The following is a 23,351-nucleotide window of genomic DNA, read 5'->3' as shown; positions in this document are numbered from 1 at the left end:
TTCGCTACACTGCTTAAAATAAAGGCTGGAATATTACCAAACTAAAAAACACAATAACACATTAAAAATTAGATAAACACAAAACTGATTATAATAACAACAGAAGACATATTTGCACTAGATAGGTTAATAATATCAATTATAATATTAAAAAAAAGTTAAAGTTAAAGTACCAATGATTGTCACACACACACTAGGTGTGGCGAAATTATTCTCTGCATTTGACCCATCACCCTTGATCACCCCCTGGGAGGTGAGGGGAGCAGTGGGCAGCAGCGGTGGCTGCGCCCGGGAATCATTTTGGTGATTTAACCCCCAATTCCAACCCTTGATGCTGAGTGCCAAGCAGGGAGGTAATGGGTCCCATTTTTTTATAGTCTTTGGTATGACTCGGCCGGGATTTGAACTCCCAACCTACCGATCTCAGGACGGACACTCTAACCACTAGGCCACTGAGTCGTAGTAGTAATGCTGTGCCTGGTTATATTGCTATGTTAATTAGGGATGTCCGATAATGGCTTTTTGCCGATATTCGATATTGTCCAACTCTTTAATTACCGATACCGATATCAACCGATACCGATATATACAGTCGTGGAAATAACACATTATTATGCCTAATTTGGACAACCAGGTATGGTGAAGATAAGGTCCTTTTAAAAATAAGAAAAAATAAAAAAATAAGATAAATAAATTAAAAACATTTTCTTGAATAAAAAAGAAAGTAAAACAATATAAAAACAGTTACATAGAAACTAGTAATTAATGAAAATTAGTCAAATTAACTGTTAAAGGTTAGTACTATTAGTGGACCAGCAGCACGCACAATCATGTGTGCTTACGGACTGTATCCCTTGCAGACTGTATTGATATATATTGATATATAATGTAGGAACCAGAATATTAATAACAGAAAGAAACAACCCTTTAGGTTATTTTTTGGGTTGGTGCACTAATTGTAAGTTTATCTTGTGTTTTTTATGTTGATTTAATTAAAAAAAATTAATTTAAAAAAATTAAAATAATAATTACCGATACTGATAAAAAAAACCTGATACCGATAATTTCCGATATTACATTTTAAAGCATTTATCGGCCGATAATATCGGCAGGCTGATATTATCGGACATCTCTAATGTTAATAATCCATAGTCATAATCACTATTCCCAGCTGTGAAACGTGACAAATGTCAGCTAACAGCACTTACATGGGCAAATGTCTAAACAGTTAGCGAAATACGCCGAGACTAGCTGATGTCATTAATAACGTCATAAAGGAATATCATAGGATATCTATGACAAACTGCAAATCTTGATGTTAACTATTAAGCCTCTCCAAATGGTGCAATTATGAGCTCAACCCACTGGACTACCCAAAAAGTAAAGAGTATATCCTCCTGAGCTGCCATGTTTTCCAAAGTTCCAGGCTTCAGACCAAAGCAACCATTGAACTAGATTCCTGTTGGATCCGCTAACTGACTTTGATGGCTGAGTTTGACAGTACATACATTCATGATGCGCATGATACACACAGGTTCATGAAATAAATCATTAAATCATGAAAGACTTAAATATTGAAATAATTGATTACATTTATGTACTTTTAATATATATTTTACTCTTACATAAAATAAATGGACACATTTAACACATTTATGCATTTAATACCAATTATAATTAATGAATGCAGCTGAGATAGGCTCCAGCACCCCCCGCGACCCCAAAAGGGAATAAGCGGTAGAAAATGGATGGATGGATGGATGGATGGAATGCAGCTGAGATAGGCTCCAGCACCCCCCGCGACCCCAAAAGGGACAAGCGGTAGAAAATGGATGGATGGATGGACACATTTAAGATGTAAACAAATAAATTATTAAAGTTATTAAAATAAATATCAATTCTATATTATTGTATATTGTGTATTTAATATAAATTAAATATTGAAACATTTAAATAATTACATTAAATGTATGTATTTAATTAATATTATGTTTAATCACATATTTGAGTATGTCTTTAAAGATTCATTATTGAAACATTTAAGTATATTAAATATGTAAACCACGAAATCAAATAATTAAATAACTATATTATTTGTTTAACTGTTATTTAATATTAATTACATTTTGAAATAAATAAATACGTTGAATCAATAACACAGTTATGTATTTAATTGATATAATTAATCACACATTTATGTCATTTTTTATATTTGTAAACAATGAACCCACTTATATAAATGAATACATTAATTATGAATTCTATATTATTTAGTGTTCATTTATTAATAATTATATATTGAAATAATTAAATCATTAAATTAACACATTTATGTATTTAATTAATTTTACAATTAATCATACATTTAAGTAATTATTCAAAGATTAATGAGACATTTAATTTTTTAAAGATGTAAACAATTAATCAATTATTTAAATACTGGAATTTAATATTAATTCTATATTATTTCTTTATTTAATTATTGTTGATTAAATATTTAAATAAATGAATGATTACATTAAATTAATAACAATATGTATTTCATTCATATACTAATCAAAATATTAATCCATTTACTACCGCTTGTATTTATTTAATGTTGTCTCATTTGACACCTCAATTTAGAAGCAGTGAAAACATTTGTGTTTTTGGATTAGTACCCCTCTTCTCCCAAAAAAAGATTTAATGGTGCAGAGGTTAGTTTGATGATGAGTAGTAACTGTGAATAAAAAATTGCGTAAAATTGTTTATAAGTAATCGTGGATGTTTGTATGGTTGAATTAAAAGGCTTGTTTTTGTTTAAAGGCGGCTTAAAGCAGAACCAAAATGAGAGCTGAAATATAGCCTGACACACAAGGTGTTCCTAATTCCTGATATTTCGTCTGCCATATTCACAGCCCTGTCAAGTATTTTGTCGGAAGTGTAAAGGTCACCCAAGTTTGACATTTACCAACCGGAACATAGGGCAACAGTACACACACGCACTCAACCTTTTTGTGTTGCTGATGCTCTCTTTTCTGTGTGTGAGACTATGTAGGTGAGAGAGGAATGTCGCTACTTGATCGCTCCCCCAGTTCCGCCTCGCTGCTCTAAAGTGGGTTCCGTGCCCAGTCCCGCCCCCAGCCCTTCACTCCCCCCACGCTTTCAGAAGGCCTTCACCTCCCCCAGACCTAACCTCTCCTTCTACTCCTCAGGACTGCAGGACAGGTACACTCACTTCATTCGCACCCACATTAGTAACATGTGTAACGATCTATACAAACAAAAAGTATTTTTACAACATGCATTTCATATACTGTACTTACTTTAGAGTAATATGACTAGTAAAAGTAAAAAGTAGTCATCCAAATAATTACTTATTTAGTGAAAAAACTACTCAAGTACTGAGTAAATGGTAAGTAACTTCTCATTTATTTAGTAGCTATTTTTTTTATGATACTTGCACTACAACTGTTGTTGGGGTGTGTGTGTGTGTGTGTGTGTGTGTGTGGCCATAATATACAGCAGGGGTGTCAAACTCATTTTAGATTGGGGGCCACATGCAGAAAAATCTACTCCCAAGTGGGCCGGACTGGTAAAATCACGGCACGATCACTTAAAAATAAAGACAACTTCAGATTGTTTTCTTTGTTTAAAAATAGAACAAGCACATTCTGAAAATGTACAAATCATAATGTTGTTGAGGTCTTTTTACACTTACATGTTGCGGTTAATAGTATTATATCTTTATTTGTCGTTATTTATAGTTTCTGAATAAATTATGTGATAATGTCCATCAGTCAACTCATTGGTGTTAATTTTCAATCCATCACGATAAAAAAAATATATATAAAAATCAAATTATAGGATGTTATTTATGTAGTTTCCTCATTTTCCTCGACTGGTGCACTAACATCATGTGATTTATTTTTTTTTACATGTGTAGCATCATCTACAAAGAATTGCAATTGCAACTTTTAGTGGACACATTTAGAACAGCAGTTTCTTTCATTCAAAAATGTTGGCAAATTTTTATACTTAGCAAACTCATCCCGCGGCCCGGATTGAACCATTTGACACCGCTGCTATACAGCATGTACTACCAAAGATGCACTTTTTACAGTCACTTATGTTATAACAAGGCAAACGTTAGCATATGAGTAGCTAAAACATACAACATGTTTACTACGTACCAATGATGTAAATAAATGTAGCGATCAGAATAAAATTAAAATGTAAGAGTAAAAGTTGCATTTCTTTTTCACAAAAGTACTCAAGTAAAAAGTATGTGGCATTAAAACGACTCTAACAAGTACCATTTTTCAAAAAGTTACTTAAGTTAATGTAACAAAGTAAATGTAGCGGGTTACTACCCACCTCTGAATAGGATACATTCTCAAAAGATATGATAATCTATTATTTTTTGCTCCAATTTAAGTACTGTGTGTATTTTCACCAAATATATATTCAAAACTGTGGCCACATAATACATAATATTGTTTACAAAATGTCCATTATAAAGGACAGAACACTCACAAATAGATTGTATATGCGTAGTAGGGCTGTCAAAATTAACGCTTGCGAATAATCAAACAAAGTTATGGTATTGATCATGTATAAATGCAGAATAATCATGCCAATTAATTGATTATACATGCTCCTTTGGCTTAGCAGTGGATGGTTACCTTAAAGGCGGTGTTTTACGGTCAGTGATCAGGTCAAATTATACGCAAGTGAAAATTTCGCTTTAAATACACCCTGACATGACTTTAGATAAAGCCAAGGAAAGTTGCATAAATGATGAATTCTCCTATCGAAGCGCAACAAGTTTAAATATAATGTAAAAAGACTAGACTTTTAGACTTCCTTTTTATTGTCATTCAAATTTGAACTTTACATTACAGATAAGAACAACATTTTGTTGCATTAGCTCATGGTAGTGCATTATAAAAGCAAAACACGTGTTAAGGCAGCTGGTAGCAAAAACACTACTAATAATAGTAACATCGATAACGTCAACAGTGATTATTCACAATTATTCAAACTTATTCAAAAAGTGTGATTAATCTAATTGAAAAATATTAATATTTGAGAGCACTAAGTTTTTAATATTGGTATTTATCACACGATCAAAGAAAAACCTTACAATGCATCATGTACAGGTATGTACTTTGGTTTAATTATTTCTGTGACGGAGCTCATAGTTTAAAATACTCATATCTCAAATCAAAGTTTCCCGTTGAAATCAATTTAAATTAAATTATTATGTTCTAGTCGGCCCTGTGACGAGGTGGCGACTTGTCCAGGGTGTACACCGCCTTCCGCCCGAATGCAGCTGGGATAGGCTCCAGCACCCCTGCGACCCCGAAAGGGACAAGCGGTAGATAATGGATGGATGGATGTTCTAGTCCAAAGGTGTTTTTTCCACCAACGGCCGCTTACTGAAAGTCAAGCATGAGGGAGCCCATTTTGATACCGTTTTTATTTAGTAAAAAAAAAGAAGATAAAAACACATATTTAAAAAGCATTAAGGGAAATGTAATTTTTTTTAAATGTTATTAAATAATTTACACACATAAAAACGCCAATTCTATATTGTCATTTGAAAAAACAATCGTAAATCTGAAAGGAAAATAGAAAGGAAAAAAAGAAACTGTTTCCTAAAAGGGGCAGGAAGAAGCAAAAAGCTTATAATGTCATGCCCCATCACTCAGATGTAGTGATAATAATAATAATAATAATAATAATAATAATAATAATAATAATAATCTGTTTCTTTATCAACAATACAATACATAATAACCTTTTATACAAATATTTGGTATATAATTATAGGTGACAAAGCATATTATTAGTTTTTAATATCAAAAAGACATCTTTTTGCTTTTGTTTTTCCTACATTTTACTGTTGTATTTTGTTTTTATTTCAACAATATGCTGCGGGTCAACAAAAGGCCACACTTTGGACACCCCCTTTCAAGGCTCCCCAAAAACAGCACCATTTAACATGTACCATGTTTTCAAAAAATAATAATTTTAGGAGACTATTTTTCTATATTAATAATTATAAGTTATAAGATCTCCAAAAACAGCCCAATTTTACAAGTAACACGTTTTTAAAGAATAATTCTGGAAAAAATTCTTCTATCAACAAAACAATAGAATGTAGTACAAACAACTACAGTAGTTTTATGGAGTAATGTAATAATAACGTACAGCATTTACCTTGTAGAGTATCTACTTTAAGCTGCTTCTCCAGATTTTCATAGACAAATATTTGCCGTTTAAAAAATTACTTTAGTGCCTTTAGCTAGGTTACTATAGCCTTTATCGACAGCGCTTGCTTAGGTAATGCTGCTTCGCCTGCTTCGCTAATTGCACAACTCAGTTATGTTTTTTAGATTATTTCTTTAATTCAATGAATATCATCGGCTTCTTCACAGCGCTGCCTTTCACACGCACTTTCTTCATTCCCGTGGTTGGAAAAACAAAGATTTGTCTGTCTACTTATCCATCTAATAGCTAGAGTTACCTAGATAGTGAGACCTGGATGTTTTGGTTGGATCTGACAGGGACCACTGTGACATTTTCTATACCAACTCATAACGTAGATTTTATTTTGAGTCATGCAGACTAGGTGGATTGATTAGCTAGGTGCTAATGTGCTAATAATGTGACTTGTGTTTGTTTTGCTTGGTCCAAGCTGCTTGCCCTCCCCAGACGCTTCCCTCTACTGCTATCCATGTTCCTGGGCGGATTGCCCCGCCCCCAACACCACCAATCCTGACCCGGTCTCAACCGTCCCCGCGGACGCCGCAGCCATCCCTCAGACAGCACAAACCACCTGGGCAGAGCCGTGGGTGGACGCCTTCGCCACCGGGCAACTAAGACTGCCCCCGCAGAGTCGCTTTGCACCTTTCGGCGCTTTGAACCCTTTCAACCGTCAGTCACCTTGCCCGTCACCCGAGCCCACGGACAATCCAGATTCCTCCAGGGGCGCGGAGGGAGGCGGAACCGAAGGCGTGCTCGCAACTACCGACCCCACCTGGCGCCCCCCTGCCGACCTGTCTGCCCTGTCGCTGGAGGAGGTGTCGGCCTGTCTGCGCTTCATCGGCTTGTCCGAGGCGGCGGTTTCCGTGTTCCAGAGGGAGCGGATTGACGGCAGCCTCCTGGTTCAGCTGACCGAGGACATCCTATCACATGACTTTCACTTGAGCCGACTCCACGTCACTAAGATCACGCAGTTCATACAAGGATGGAGACCCAAGATCTAACGATTGTCTGTCACCAAACACTGGACTGGACTATGTCTAGCTCTGACTTGTACCTGGTACCCGATTAGTTTTACGAATTTTTTTTTTTTCATTGTAAACATCAAAATAGCATAGAGCTGAACCAAACTGTACTACAGGGCTAGAATGTGCCTGGTAGCCATCTTTAATGTGCCTTCCACTGCGAGACTTGAATGAAACCGCTCCCATTCTGCATCCGACACCTCATTGGCTGTCGTATCCAGACTGCTTCCTGTCTCAGATGCCTCATTGGCTGTCGTATCTAGACTACTTCCTGTCTCGGACGCCTCATTGGCGGTCGTATACAGACTACTTCCTGTCTCAGATGCCTCATTGGATCTCAAAACTAGACTTCTTTCTGTTTCCGTCCCCTCATTGGCTGTCGTATACAGACTACTTCCTGTCTCAGATGCCTCATTGGATCTCAAAACTAGACTTCTTTCTGTCTCCGTCCCCTCATTGGCTGTCATATCCAGACTATTTCCTGTCTCAGATGCCTCATGGGCTGTCATAACTAGACTACTTCCTGTCTCAGTCCCCTCATTGGCTGTCGTATCCAGACTACTTCCTGTTTCAGACTCCAAACTGGAAGTAGTTTACTTACAAATGGCCTGACTTTCTGAGGATGTCTAGTTGGGTCTTTGTTAGTTACGCTACGAGACGGCTACAAAGTACTATATTGACCTAAATATAAGACAACACCTTTTTTTTTTTTGCAGTCAAAAAATTATTATTATATGTTGTTTGCAAACTTGCCCACTGGTGTGTGTAAGTGACTCCTTTACGGAGAATTAATTTTGGCGCCACCTGTTGGTTTGCATGTATAAATCTTTAGACCTGTTTTTCCAGACTTTTTTTTAATAGTTTCTTATATTTGGGTCAATACATTTACTGAATGGATGAGTTCAGTTGATCTTTCTACACGATACTGGTTTATAATGAACATAAGTTGTATTTCACAGCCTTTTGTGGAACCTCAAAAACATATTGCAATGGTATTGTGGCTTGAAAAATATTGGAAGCCAGCCGCCATAAATAAATAAATTACAATTTATTTTGTACATTTTTAACATACCCTGTATGGGTAACACACACTGCTGTTTGTAGTTTTTGTCCCAGCTATCATGGATTTTCTTTTCACTGCCTCCAAAATGATAGTTTCTAAAATGTACCTCAGAACTCTTTGGTTGATATGCTTGATTTAGCCATGCATAAATAATAAATTAAATCATGCTTGAATTTACTTGTTGACATTTATTTCACTTCATTGTTGAACACAGTGACGCAACAAAGAGTGAAAAGACATATTATTAACATCTTCAGGCCTGTTGAATAATACAAACGCGCAAAGAGAAAAAATGTAATGTCATTGTTTTCGACTGTACATACGAAGGGAGGCAACAAGGGCATCATTGTGTGTCTAAAAGGTTCATAAACACCGCGTTTGATCAATTAAAAAACATATTCACTGGAACAAAACAAATTCCATCCACCAGGTTAATTTAACAAAAATAAAAAAAATTAACATGTTTTTTTCCTAAACCTGCTAAGCTGACTTCAGTTGTTTGGATCAATGGCTTTGTAAATGCTACAGTCAGCAACTAAACAATCTGGGGATAGTAGAAAACTGATATTAAAAATGATTTAGGGGTGTCTCGATTCAACTTTTTCACTTCCTATATGATACAGATATTGACCAACGTCGATAACAATAGTACAGACTTTTACATTTTAGTGTGGAATGTTACAAACATTTCTCAGAGAACAATAGCACAGTAGAAGGGTAAGGTTGTATTTTTGCCTCATTCCTGTGAGAATCCTGCGTGTGACTGAAGCACTAATGAGTGGGACTAGCTGCAGTGTGCTCAAACAACCACCAGGTAGCATCTGTGAGCAGATAATACTCTATTATCCCTTTCTCTTTCAGACTTATCAGGCCGGTAGTGCAATCTCAGCGCATTTTTCACTCAAAAAAACTGAGACCCACTGTATGAAAAATTTTAGACTTACAACATATTTACCATACCAACTTTTTATGCTCTCTTTAAACTGAAGTGAGTGGTATCTTGTTTTGGCCACACCTATTGGCCACAATAATTCATGAAGCTAAACTCGTGATGCAGTAAGTTAAATGATACGGACACGTTTTTTACTGAACACCTTCTAATACGCTTCTTCTTTGTACCTGTGAGTAATATGCAACAATAATTATTTGATACTTGTTTATATTGATAAATGTGCTGTTTAAGACTGCAATATTATTCAATTCTTATGTACAGTATGTCTAGCTTGTGTGCTAAGCTGTTGTGTAGCTGCTAGCTCCAAGTAGTCTAGTACCATGTTTATTACCTTTTGTAAATGACTTGACTAAAATAGCAGAAAAAACAACCTTGTGTGCTTATTGATATAAATATAGATAAGTAAACATGCAGCAGAACTGCTTGTATCAGAGATTTTAAACGCAAGACGATATCACTTTTTGCTGATAGACAGACATCCGACATGAATATCGGATCGGAACACCCCTAAAATATTATATTCCCTAAAAGGAAGGTTTACTGTTCCACTTTGAAAACCTCAGGGTTCCAGAGTTTAATTGAGCGTAACTGGGATCATTAGATCCAATACAGGAGTTGTATCAAATATTCTGCTTTTACAAATAAAGCTAACTCATACAGAGAGATATTTCTTATATTTTTGTTACCTTAAGGCAACATTTCAGAAATCCATCACTTGTGGAACCTCTTGCTGGGATCTTTAGCGTGGTCCAGTAAGAGCTGGCATGGCGTGAACTGGTTTCCATACACTTCCTCAAAGCGCCGCATGGTACTGACGAGACGCTCAGCACCGAAGGAGTCCACAAACCTGAATGGACCTTAATGCAAAACAAAGAACCAAATTAGTGACGCGCGCCTTTATTGTAAGGTGTGTGTTTATGTTTATGTGTATGTGTGTGTTTTAACGCACCACCCAGGCAGGGAGGAAATCCGAGTCCAAACACAGCTCCGATGTCTCCCTCTACTGGATTGGTCAGGATTCCCTCCTGGAGACACAGCACGGCCTCGTTCACAAAGCGAGACACAAGTCTGTGCTGGATGTCAGAGTCTGATGAGCTGCAACAGAAGATACACACCACCTGACTTGCGAATGACACTAAAAAACAGTGAAATACTCCACCAGATGTCCTCTTACACTGCGGGAAGGGCAGAGAGATGGTACTTCTTGAGGATGTTCTCAGCATCGGGGTTGACACTCTTGTCTTTTTTGCCTTTGCCGTAGATGAAACAGCCTTTTCCTGATTTACGGCCTTCACAAGACAACAATTGCAAGCGTTACAAACACCTTCAGAGCATTAAAGGAGTACTAAGCTGACAATATACGAAAATGTTGTCTTATAAATTACAATGGTGTAATACATGTATAAATAAATGTTAAAAATATATATCAACAAGTAAGTAATGTGAAGTACTGCCACCCACTAGAACAGTGGTTCTTAACCTTGTTGGAGGTACCGAACCCCACCAGTTTCATATGCGCATTCACCGAACCCTTCTTTAGTGAAAAATAAAATGTTTTGTTTTTTTTAAATTCAAGAAGAAGTTATATGTTTTTGGTAACACTTAAGTATGGGGAACATATTCTAAGTAACAAAGACTTAATTTAGAGTTTTTTGGACACTAGGGGAACATATTCTAAGTAACAATGACTTAATTTAGAGTTATTTGGTTAGTGTTATAATAAGGCCACGCTGAATAAGTTACTAATTTGCATGTTAATAAGCAACTAACTAATGGTGAATATGTTCTCCATACTAAAGTTTTACCATGTTTTTTTACTGCATGAACATCACCTTGTTCAAACAACAAAACCAACACAGTGCATAAACTCACAACAAATTACACACCTGCAAATCAGTCTAGACTTCTGCTGTTGCCGTATCCGTAATACGCCGATAGGGAGAAGTTTTTATTTACACGATGAGTCGGGTGTGTCTTGACCTCCGCCGAACCCCTGAGCCCGACTCACCGAACACCAAGGGTTCCATCGAACCTAGGTTAAGAACCTCACGTTTTCCAGGCCAAAGACTCCAAACCTGCTAGCTGACAACTGGTGCGCTAATCGCTAGCTTACAACAGTTGCGCTAATCGCCAGATAGCAGTCAACCAGTGTGCGAATCGCTATCCGACAACTAATGCGCTAATGGTTAGCCGACAAATAACGTGCTAATCGCTAGCTAATAACTGCCACGCTCATCGCTTGCTGAAAAACTGGCGCGCTAATTGCTTTCTGATAACTGCCGGGCTAATCGCTTACTAGCAACTGCCTCGCTAATTTATATCTTAATATTGGCGCACTCATCACTAGCTGACAACTGGTGCGCTAATCGTTAGATGACAACTTCTGTTCTAATTGCTAGCTGACAACTGCTGTGGTAATAGCTAGCTGACAACTGTCGTGCTAATCGCTAACCATTGGCGCACTCTTTGCTCGTTGACAACTGGCCCACTAATCGCTTACTGACAACCGGCGTACTAATTGCTAACTGACAACTCGCGCGCTAATCGCTACCTTACAACTGGTGCACTGATGGCTAGCTGACAACTAACGCTAATAGCGAACTGACAACTAGCGCTAATAGCTAACTGGCGTGCTAATCAACTTGACAACTGGTTCGCTAATTGCTAGTTCACAACTGGTTCTCTAATTGCAAGATATCTTAAATGTTAACATTAAATACAATTATATAATAGTTATTTATTCATGTTTTTATTTGAAACCTGCAAGGTTGGCCAAGTCACTGCCATTGTTAAACGACACTACAGTGTGTTGGAGCAATGTCAATGTGTATTTTAAGACACTTAAATTAGTTTAAAATTATACGCGGAGTATTAAAAAATATGAAAAAAAGTAATCAACCAAAAATTTCCCAATCCCCCTGCAGTACCTCTGCAGACCCCTGGGAGTCATAGGTCTCCTGTTAAAGACCTAGAGGGCCATATTTGAGCATTTTCAGCAATTTTAGGTAAGTGTGAGGAGGTTACTACACAAGTAAAGTTTAGACACTTTAAAGCACTTTAAGTTAGCCCTACACACTGTTGCTCTTTAATGCTAATGAGTTACTGAGATAAAACACACAAGTTACTTTATAATTAAAATGTAATTTTTGCAAAATAGTAAACCTTGAGGACTTTCTTTTTCTGTCGGTGAAGGTACGTTACCGGTACCATTATTGTTACCTTTGAAGCCTTTCTCCACCATGGTCTTAAGGACTTCCACATTCCCGCCTCCAAAACGAGAACCAAAAGCTTTCCCCAGATCCTGCAATCAAATACATATTAGTCATACAAGAATATACCTGCTATTACAGCGTTCCCTCACTAGTCTGCGGTTCGCTTACTGCGGGTCTTAGTGCATCGCACATTTTTTATGTAACATTGAAATTTAAGTTTTAATGTTAAAACAACGTAGGTTTTATGAGTATTTAAGAGCATATATGGTTTTCATAAGTGTGTGTGAAAGTTATAAAGACTTTAAATTAGGGCTGAGGGATATGGGAAAAGTATATAGATATTTTTTTATATCAGCCAATCTTAATTAGTATCACCATTTGTTTATAAATTGTTTTTAACCTATAACCTTTTTTTTTTTTTTACCAAGGAAAGTCCCATTGAGATTAAGAATATCTTTTTCAAGGGAGTCCAGCACATTCATAAACCTGCCAGTTTTAAAAAATCAGTAATTAAAACTAAATGCACTAGAGATTAGTTAACACACTGAGTAAATAACAAAGCAAATTGGATAGGTTGAACATAAAAACAATACTAACAGTAAAACAAATGTAGAAGAATATGAAATAACAAAGTGAACTATTAGTAGTTCTGAGTGTTTGTGCAGAGATGCAACACTCAAATAAACACATTTCCCCATCAGGGACAATGAAGACGTTTTATAATGTAAACATTAACAATTGTGAAATATTAATGCTACATACACTGTTTGCGTTATTACTAGTAAATGAGCATAATTTTTAATGACATTACAGATGGACAATTCCAAGGTAAAATATCGGTCCAGTGGCCCTTCCGGCAGTAGCGGCTAGACTGCTGAATATTCTCAGTGTGGCACAGCAGTAGCAAGCTGTGCAGACTCTGCTCACATTTTCACACTTTTCATATAAACTCTTGGGTGTCTTTTTTAACATAATGGCCCAGACCCTTCCCGGGCGCGGTATCGCAGCTGCCCACTGCTCCCCTCACCTCCCAGGGGGTGAACAAGGGGATGGGTCGAATGCAGAGGACAAATTTCACCACACCTAGTGTGTGTGTGACAATCATTGGTGCTTTAACTTTAAGACCTACTTTAAATTCATGTAATATTAAAACAAATCATAAAATAAATAACATCCCTACTTTGCTGAAATGTACTTACCATGGGTGTGGCTAGCCCGCTGTTTGTTACCTTTTCGCTACTGTAAAATTTACATTGAGAAAAATGGTCTGCCAACCCAACCAATGTTGTCAACATTACACAACAGTTAAATGAAAACAAAAATGTAATTTTTTTAATTTTTTCTGTGATATAATTAAATTGGTGTCATGAATCTTACAAAAAGCATGAGCGTGTACGACTTTGCTCTTCTGTAGGTAAGGATAACAAGCCTCCCATTTGTCAAGATATTTACACACATTTTGAGTATTTTGGGCAGAGACGCCTTCTCTGGCATGGTCTTCATTTTTATCCCCCTCTCACGCTGTGCATTTGATCGAATTGCTCCGCATTTTTACGCAAATGTTTAGTGACTGTAGAATGGACCTAAAGCTGAAGCTTTTAATAGCAGCTAAAGCAAACGGGAAAATACTGAAATGCGAGAGTAACCCAGAAGAAAACTGGAGGGTTGACAGGTACAGTTAATACCAGGTGTGTACTGAGCCGTTATTGCATACTTTCTAAGACACCTCTGCCTTAAATACTTTGTTTATGTGAGTAATATGCAACTATAATTATTTGATACTTGTTTATATTGACAAATGTGGTGTTTTAGATGGCAATATTGTTCAATTAAGGACACTTATTACGTATGTCTAGCTTATGTGCTATTGCGCGCTTAGCTGTTTGGTAGCTGCTAGCTTCTAGTAGCCTATAGCCTACTATGTTGTAGATGACTTCAGTGAAATACAAGACAAGACCAAACTTGTGTGTTTAATGGCAGACATTTAGATGTTAACTTGCTGTTCAGCTTTTCATGATAACATCCATCCATCTATTTTCTACCGCTTGTCCCTTTTTGGGGTCGCGGGGGGTGCTGGAGCCTATCTCAGCTGCAATCGGGCGGAAGGCGGGGTACACCCTGGACAAGTCGCCACCTCATCGCAGGGCCAACACAGATAGACAGACAACATTCACACTCACATTCACACACTAATATAAATTAAAGTTAAAGTTAAAGTACCAATGATTGTCACACACACATATTTGTCTTCTGCATTTGACCCATCCCTATGTTCACCCCCTGGGAGGTGAGGGGAGCAGTGGGAAGCAGTAGTGGCCGCGCCCGGGAATCATTTTTGGTGATTTAACCCCCAATTCCAACCCTTGATCCTGAGTGCCAAGCAGGGAGGTAATGGGTCCCATTTTTTTAGTCTTTGGTATGACTCGGCCGGGGTTTGAACTCACCACCTACCGATTTCAGGGCGGACACTCTAACCACAAGGCCACTGAGTAGGTCACATTGGACATCCCAAATTAATACATGCGAGGCCTGTAGTGCAGACAACATTACCTCAGCCACATGAGCTGCCACATCGATGCCAACTTCATCAGCAAGCGTTGCCGCGCCGACAGGAAAGCCAAAGCTGGTTGTCAAGCTGTCGAGCTTATTTGGACCAACGCCTTCCTGTAATAGAAAAAGATCACTGTTGAGGTTGCTTCTAATAAAAAAAAAGTGCTCTTCATGTCCATCAACATTCACCGAGATGCCAGAGCTGTGATAAACCTTTCGTTACCTGAAGCACCCGGACAGCTTCTGCTAGCATGGGAGCCAAGCAGCGAGTGGTGTAAAACCCAGGGCCGTCCTGTGTTTCAAATGGAGAGACCATGCAGCAGGATTATTTTTCCAAATTGTACCATGACAACTGCTGGACTGCTTGGTGGCCAACTTCAGGAAGAACTGCTCTTACCCCGACAACAATGACGATCTTGCCCTGTTTGAGGCCCACGCTGACCGCCGAAGACAGCGTGTCCTTTGATGTCTTGTCGGTGGTGATGATCTCCAGCAGCTGCATCTTGTCCACCGGCGAGAAGTAGTGCATGCCGATCACCTTGCATCCCAAAGTCACACAATTAGTCAAGTGGCCCCCAAAAAGAGGTTATAGGAAGTGAAAAAAACTGTAAAAGATAAATAAAGGAAACAAACAAAATGAATTATTGGTAAAAGATATGGACAAAGGGTAGGTTTAAATGAGCTCGACTTCTTTCTACTCCTTTTCAGACATGTTGAATTGTGCAAGTGTAACCACGCCATGTTCTTTAATGTAACTTAATATGCAAGTCTGAAGCAAATAAACCATACCCTTTCTGGTTTTGAGTTTGTTGAATATCTCACCTGATTTAGGTTCCAATAAAAGACAACCATAATGTTTATTACTGTACTGAAGAAAGAAAATGGATCGTCTTATGCTCCTGAGGGCCACATAATTTTACTAGGCCTGCGAAAGCCTGGAAGTATTTTATCTTTCGTTTTTGTCATTTTGACAAACAAAATGTATGTACTGCAAGAAACTGCAGTAAAAATGACAGTACTGTATTAAAACACTTTTAAAAAATACTTAAGTATCTGCTTGTTAAGGCTGGACGACTTATGGACTACAATTGGATAAAAATGTCAGACTCGCGCAAAGCTGACGTAACTAAGGCAAAATAGGTTAATTAAGTCTGAAATTCCAAACAGCTCATTTGGAGCAAGTTTGGAAGAAGGCAAGACTGTTTTATAAATATCTCCACTATGCCTCCATGGTTTGGTTTAAAATTTTCGGGACTTATGGGGATACCAAATACACAAATATGAGTTGTACAAACATGTATGAAAAGTTTATTTTGCATAATAGGACCCCTAACTTAAAATAACAACCGGAAATACATTAGTAACAAGTAAACAAGAGCACTGACTTTCCTTTTTCGTTCTTTTTTTATTCTCATCCTCATTAAAACTGAATGGATGTAAGTAATTTGGTAGACTGCCTTTTTGTCACTCACACCAACAATCATCTTTTTTACCATTTACAAGCTCAGGAATTTGAATAAATGTCGCACGGCTCGATCGTTTTCCTTCGATTACACTGTTTTTATGCTCGTGAGAAGCCAAAATCTTAATTTTATTAATCGCACAGCCATACTGCTCGTCTCCTTTACTAATTATTTCAAAGCAGGTTATCATCAATTTGTACGTAAAAACAAGCGAATAATCAAATGCGTAGTCAATTGTGTGGTTTAACATCATGAGGTCATGATACATTTCTATTCATATATTTTTACTGTTACAAGCGACCCTCTGAAGGCTGCCATATGATGACAATTTGAAAGAAATAAAGTAGACTTTATTGTTATCTACCAGTTGCTTTGACTGGTCCTGTCATTGTGTCTTTGACTTTATCCCAAAAAAAGGGGCAATATTATTTTGGGTGGTCCCATATGTGTGTTAAGCACCATATTGTATGATGACAGAAGTGTATTCTGACCTTTTCAGGCCGTTTACTTGCAGCAGCAATGTCCTTAATGGGCAGTGCGGAAGTGTTGGAGGCGAACACGCAGTGAGGAGGGATCACCTGAACAAAGATAAGACTCATGTTAAAAACAATAATTATACATTTTGGTGTGAACCGATGTGATCAGAGTGTACTTACAGCCTCCACCTCCTTGAGGACTTTGTGTTTAATGTCGATATCCTCAAACACGGCCTCTATCACCATGTCGGCGGTCGAGAAGCCTGTGTAGTCCAACTGTGCCGAGAGGTTGGACATTGTGGTGTCCCGCTCAAACGATGACAGTGCTCTCTTCTTCACCTTAGTGTTCAAACTGAGAATAAAAGCACAAAAGAATATGCATTTTTCCTTTTTACAACTTGGTCTTTGCTTTGTGCAGCTCTGAAAAAAAGATTACCCTTTGTAAACCTGCTCTTCTCCTCTGCTGATGCCCTCAACTGCAGTGTCTTTCAATATGGTGTGAAGTCCTTTGTCTATGGATACCTGAGCGATGCCTGCACCCATTAGACCAGCACCCAAAATCGCAAGACTCCTGGCAAACAGAAGATGAATAAATAGTCCTTTAGGCCATTTGGGGAAGAGACAGCATCGCCCAGAAAACATTTGGGCATAGCTACACTGAAAGAACACTTTATTTACAGAACCTAATCGTGTAAAATACAAGATATGTATGAGACTGTGAACATTATAACTTGAGCGCACCGTGTATGTAAGACGACTCCCTCTACAAACTGTGACATGCTCGGAGAGGGTATATACTGTGAATACAAACCCCAAATAATGACAACATTTTTCAGATTTTTTTCTAGGGAATACAATTTTATACTTAGGCCAATAGGGTGTTTTTGTAAAGGTCGATTTGTTTGATACAGCCCATAGATGTAGATATTTGACAGAACCTTCTTCATCATCGCTGTAATGCTTTAAAGCAGGGGTCTCAAACTCAATTTACCTGGGGGCCACTGAATGCATTAACTGGGTGAGGCTGGGCCGCAAGAAAAGATTTCATAAAAAAATCTAACATGCACTTTTTAATGAATTCACCTTCTTTGGATGGCTTTCCCGCCCTAAACATACTTGCCAACCCTCCCGATTTTTCCGGGAGACTATGGAATTTCAGTGCCCCTCCCGACAATCTACCGGGGCAACCATTCTCCCAATTTTCACCCGGACAACAACATTAAGGGCGTGCCGTGATGGCACTGCATTTAACATCCTCTACAACCTGTCGTTGCGTCCGCTTTTTCAACATACCAACAGCGTGCCGGCCCAGTCACATGTTGTATGAGGCTTCTGTAGACACACGTAAGTGACTGCAATACATACTTGATCAACAGCCATACAGGTCACACTGAGGGTAGCCGTATAAACAACTTTATCACTGTTACAATTATGCGCCACACTGTGAACCCAGACCAAACAAGAATGACAAACCCATTTCAGCAGAACATCCGCACCGTAACACAACATAAACCCAACAGAACAAATACCCAGAACACCTTGCAGCACTAACTCTTCCAGGCTAAAAGACATGTTTGGGGTTGTGGAATATATTTTTATTTAGCCGACGCACGGGGGGGGGGGGGGGGGGGGGGGGTTGATGTGTGGGGGGGCAGGGCTGGGGGGGCGGGGTTTGGTGGTAGCGGGGGTGTATATTGTAGCCCGGAAGAGTTAGGGCTGCATGGGATTCTGGGTATTTGTTCTGTTGTGTTTATGTTGTGTTACAGTGCGAATGTTCTCCCGAAATGTGTTTGTCATTCTTGTTTGGTGTGGGTTCACAGTGTGGCGCATATTTGTAACAGTGTTAAAGTTGTTTATACGGCCACCCTCAGTGTGACCTGTTTGGCTGTTGATCAAGTATGTCTTGCAGTCACTTACGTGTGTCTGTAGAAGCCTCATACAACATGTGACTGGGCTGGCACGCTGTTTGTACAGGTTGTAGAGGGCGCTAAAGGCAGTGCCATCACGGCACGCCCTTATTGTTATTATTATTATTATTATTATATTGTTGTTAAAGTGAAAATCGGCAGAAATTCGAGAGAATTCTCCCGGAAAAATCGTGAGGGTTGGCAAGTATGACGCTGTCAAGCGCCATTCATATAAAACTCGTGGGGTACATTTTCATATTAAGGTGCGGGCCGCAAAATAACGTCTCGCGGGCCGCAATTGGCCCGCGAGCCGCATGTCTGGGACCCCTGCTTTAGAGAAATGTACGTTTTTACACTATAAAAACCTGAAAGTATTCAAAAGGTGCCTTTTTCTTTTATAAATGTATTAAATGGACAAGCGCCCGCCCCCGTTAAGGAACACATCCATAAAAGAAGAGCTACAGTACTTGGGAACTAAAGATGATTGCGAGATGCAACACAAAAGAAACGACTTTGGACAAAACATTTTTTCCATACAAAGACGAACAAATCTGCAAATCCCAATCAGGGAGAGCACCACAGTTCTTTCTTTCAAGGTAAAACCTAAAGCATGATTACAAGCAAATCTAAACATGCAAACATTATAACCTATTCCAAAACAGATCTATTTTTAACATTGTGCTGTTGCGTCAATGGAAATTGGGCTATTGCTATAATCCGTCATATTTACACATAATCTACTAAAATCCAAATACCACGCCCTAAATAGCGTGTGCAAATGTTAAAATTGCACGTCCTTTTGCGTGTAATCTACTAAAATTGCGCATACAATTGATACTGGTGCAGACCGCCCTAATCAAATGGAGTTTTTGTGTGTACTACGCAGATTTCACCATGGAGACACTCATTTACTGTACATTTAGCGTATCATGTTCCTCTTACATGTTTTTGCTATGTTTTGAAACATGCAGCAGACTGGAGTGCATCGTCAACGGAACAGACTTCTTTACCGTGCTGAAGGTGCGCTCATAAGAGATGCTGGTACTAACTGCATGGAGCATGCGCTGAAATGTTACAAACGCAAAAAAATCTTATTATGAGAAGTATATTCTCACAATATTATGTCAGACCCACTCGACATCCATTGCATTCGGTCTCCCCTAGAAGGGGAGGGGGTTACCCACATATGTGGTCCTCTCCAAGGTTTCTCATAGTCATTCACATCGACGTCCCACTGGGGTGAGTTTTTCCTTGCCCTTATGTGGGCTCTGTACCGAGGATGTCGTTGTGGCTTGTGCAGCCCTTTAAAACACTTGTGATTTAGGGCTATATAAATAAACATTGATTGATTGATTGATTGATTGATTTTTCTTATACATTTCTTTTTTTTTTAAAAGCCTGGAGCAGACACAAAAATGCAACTATTTAAATTGTTTTAATCTGCCCCTCAAGTCACCAAGCAGCTGTAAAATTATAAAATGATATTGCTGAATAGACGATACGTCAAATATTGTTATTTTTGACAGTCCATATATGTTGACAACGTTACATAGAATGGAGCTTCTCCGCCATCGCCTCCTTTACCACAGCTATTTCTGCGCAACAGCTAGTTTGCATGTCCTTCCTAGATGTACTAAAATAGACACAAAACAGTGATCGCAGAACAGTTAGTCTTGATAAATCACACTGCGTGCTCAATAGTTATATTTGCATTTGCTCCTCCCAGTGTCGAGGGTGTTCTGATAATCAGCATATATTCTGCTTATTTATAAAGAGATATGCTAAATGGATTGCGCTCCTTCTTTTGCTTACTTAAGAGACCCAATCCTCTACGCGCAAGTTTAGTAAATCAGCTTTGCATGTGCTATCAAGTTTGCACAGTTTTTAATACGCGCAAACCCTTGGTGGTATTGTGTTCATTAATGTGTATTGTCCCTTTTATCCATTAATGTGCATTGTCCTTTTAAATAAACAAACAGACCTTCCAAATGTACCAAATAAATGAACTAGCCAGTGTGTATACTATAGCTCTTACTTGACTTCCTTCTGTGGCATCCCAAATCGGTTCTTCTTACAAGTGACCTGACCCTGATAAAGGCCAATCAGGGCTTTGGACTCTGATGTCATTGCCAGTTTCCCAAAGTTCTGTATTGCAGGCAAAATCAGGCACAAGCATAGCAGATGTAGTTAATGTATGCATTGAAAATAGAGGTACTCGAGCCTTATATGGCCTACCCTCCAGTGTAAATATCTTCATTTGGCTTTTTTAATACATTTATGTTCAGGACTGGCTGTTCTGGGCCTAGCCTGCTAAGGAACGTCTCTTGGTGCACCCAGCAGCTCCTCTCTTCCCATCCACCCTTCTGGATTTATTTTATTACAACTTAAGTTTTCCCTGCTGTGATAGTCTACTTTTTCTTCGCTCCTACACCCAACACTATTATTAATATTCTTATCAGCCATCTCTTATTTCCCTTTAAACCCAGTAGGCCTGAAAAAACAGAGGACAGACTTACCTCAGCTTCAGCCAGATAACCTGCTTCTCTTCCCTCCTCCACTCCAGTCTTGACTGACTACTCAATTGATGACATCACACAAACACAAACAATAAATGAGTCCTGTTCTTTATGTCAATTGTTTGCTACATTTTGCATTCAGTACCTCAATGATTTTGACAGGAGCAGGGTAAAGTCCTTTAGTTTGTTTCTGGACCTTCTCACTGACAGTCTTGTAGATCTTTTTCTTCACTGGACCAAGACCCATCACTGTGTCCTGGAGCTCTGTGCACCCACAAACAAGGTCAGGGTCAAAATGTGTGACCATTTTTTGCTGTCCAATAAGAATTACTTGAATTCGACTTAATTCTACCAAAGTTCATACTCTTTATACTCACTTCACTGTGCTAGTGCTTTTAACATCTCATCTTGAGTAATGTGCAGGTCATAAAAATGACCGTCCTAAAGTTCCAAGTTATCTGACAGACAGGTCTTTCGCTGTCCACTTTGGACATTTTTCTTTAAAAAAAGCCCCACTATCTGTGCGGTCCCCAAACATGCTGCCACTGGGATCTTTTTTTTTTAACATAAAATACCATTTAATTTCTTTGCAGATGATGTTCAAATGTATGTATCTACCTTATAATTACAAAACTGACTTGCCAGAAACACTACTTAAATTCGGTAAGACTGGATGTCCATATATTTTCTCAGTTTGAATGACTAAAAAAACAAAGATTGTCATTTTTAGTGAGCTCGATCTTTTCACTGGCATGAATAACAGTGCCCTTGGCCCATTACGGTCCTACTATCGCCCTTCATTCAGCAAGGAGTCTTGGTGTTTTTATTGATAATTATTTTAAACTTGACAAACAAATCGGCTCAGTGGCAATAAAATTGTATGTTTTCATTAATGAGTTTACTATTTTTATTGATATTCCTTATTTAATTTCGACTGCATATTTTGCTTTTACCATTTTATTGTTGGTTTGTTTCAGCTGTGTATTTATAGCCTTGTCTGTACTTATTGTGATTTTTGTTCTAATTCTTTTACGTTTCTGTTTTTAATTTGTGCAGCACTTTGAGGTTGTTTTTAAAATTGTGCTGTATGAATAATTGAACATTGACCTTACTCTGCTGATGAATGATCAAATAAATCCCAGTTCAGTTCTGCTGTGATCAACAGTGACTCAGCTTACTTTGCATGAGACTTTTCTCTTTTGAAAGGGGAACTTTCTTGTTGGCTATTCCCTTAGCCACGCCCACTGCTACTTCCTCCAGGTATTCGATTGTTCTTTCCTCTGCAGGCTTCACACCGGGACCTGGAATGATTGGTGGAGTTAAGGTGGAGTCATACTGTATTGACCAAAATAAAAGTTGGTTTTTGATTTTATTTTTAATATCACCTACAAAAGGCACACTTTTTAATCAAGCACTTCACTGATCATTGTATTTTCTTCTTAGGTTGTTAATTTGCATTCTGTTTTTTATTTATATTTATTGCTACTATTACTTTCACCATTTTATGTTTTTAATAATTTATTAATAATATTTTATTTTTTGATATATTTTAAAATCCATCCATCCCATCCATTTTCTACCGCTTATTCCCTTCGGGGTAGCGGGGGGCGCTGGAGCCTATCTCAGCTACAATCAGGCGGAAGGCAGAGTACACCCTGGACAAGTCGATGATATATTTTTAGATGACATTTTATTACTTAGTTATTCTACAGTGTGGATGCCTCAAGGGTGGCGTTTTTCCTCAATCCTTAGTGCTATGCAAGGTTTTGTTATTGTCAATAGTGCTGTGCGTGCATGTGTGTTTTCTACTGTGTTTTTTTTTACCGCTGCAAAGCAACTTGCCTGTGCATGAAAAGTGCTGTATAAATAAAATGTGATTGATTGATTGAATGCAACTCCTGAAAGGGATCTGCAGTCTTTTGAGGGAATTTTGCCTCT

General features: G+C 38.2%; 2 protein-coding genes across 2 annotated transcripts in view; one reads left to right on the top strand and one right to left on the bottom strand.

The window, feature by feature from the left end:
* The window catches only part of gareml (GRB2 associated, regulator of MAPK1-like), a 57,565-nt gene extending 49,052 nt beyond the window's left edge, over nucleotides 1–8,513 (top strand). The window contains exons 6-7 of the mRNA XM_061987185.2: nucleotides 3,038–3,207; nucleotides 6,683–8,513. Of these exons, the coding sequence (XP_061843169.2) occupies nucleotides 3,038–3,207; nucleotides 6,683–7,253 (741 nt within the window). The 3' untranslated portion in view covers nucleotides 7,254–8,513. The remainder of the gene's footprint in view (nucleotides 1–3,037; nucleotides 3,208–6,682) is intronic.
* Nucleotides 8,514–8,617: 104 nt separating this feature from the next.
* The window catches only part of hadhaa (hydroxyacyl-CoA dehydrogenase trifunctional multienzyme complex subunit alpha a), a 35,360-nt gene continuing 20,626 nt past the window's right edge, over nucleotides 8,618–23,351 (bottom strand). The window contains exons 8-21 of the mRNA XM_061987184.2: nucleotides 22,592–22,714; nucleotides 21,559–21,677; nucleotides 21,414–21,470; nucleotides 20,933–21,042; nucleotides 17,427–17,561; nucleotides 17,171–17,342; nucleotides 17,006–17,092; nucleotides 15,449–15,589; nucleotides 15,275–15,343; nucleotides 15,052–15,165; nucleotides 12,509–12,590; nucleotides 10,464–10,578; nucleotides 10,239–10,384; nucleotides 8,618–10,146 (exon numbers count right to left, since the gene is read on the bottom strand). Coding sequence (XP_061843168.2) covers nucleotides 10,001–10,146; nucleotides 10,239–10,384; nucleotides 10,464–10,578; nucleotides 12,509–12,590; nucleotides 15,052–15,165; nucleotides 15,275–15,343; nucleotides 15,449–15,589; nucleotides 17,006–17,092; nucleotides 17,171–17,342; nucleotides 17,427–17,561; nucleotides 20,933–21,042; nucleotides 21,414–21,470; nucleotides 21,559–21,677; nucleotides 22,592–22,714 — 1,616 coding nt within the window. The 3' untranslated portion in view covers nucleotides 8,618–10,000. The remainder of the gene's footprint in view (nucleotides 10,147–10,238; nucleotides 10,385–10,463; nucleotides 10,579–12,508; nucleotides 12,591–15,051; nucleotides 15,166–15,274; nucleotides 15,344–15,448; nucleotides 15,590–17,005; nucleotides 17,093–17,170; nucleotides 17,343–17,426; nucleotides 17,562–20,932; nucleotides 21,043–21,413; nucleotides 21,471–21,558; nucleotides 21,678–22,591; nucleotides 22,715–23,351) is intronic.

The sequence above is a fragment of the Nerophis lumbriciformis genome, linkage group LG26, assembly GCF_033978685.3.
Source record: "Nerophis lumbriciformis linkage group LG26, RoL_Nlum_v2.1, whole genome shotgun sequence".
In the NCBI taxonomy this organism is placed as follows: Eukaryota; Metazoa; Chordata; class Actinopteri; order Syngnathiformes; family Syngnathidae; genus Nerophis; species Nerophis lumbriciformis.
The sequence above is the reverse complement of the archived record's forward strand: the minus strand, read 5'-3'. Positions and strand labels throughout refer to the sequence as shown.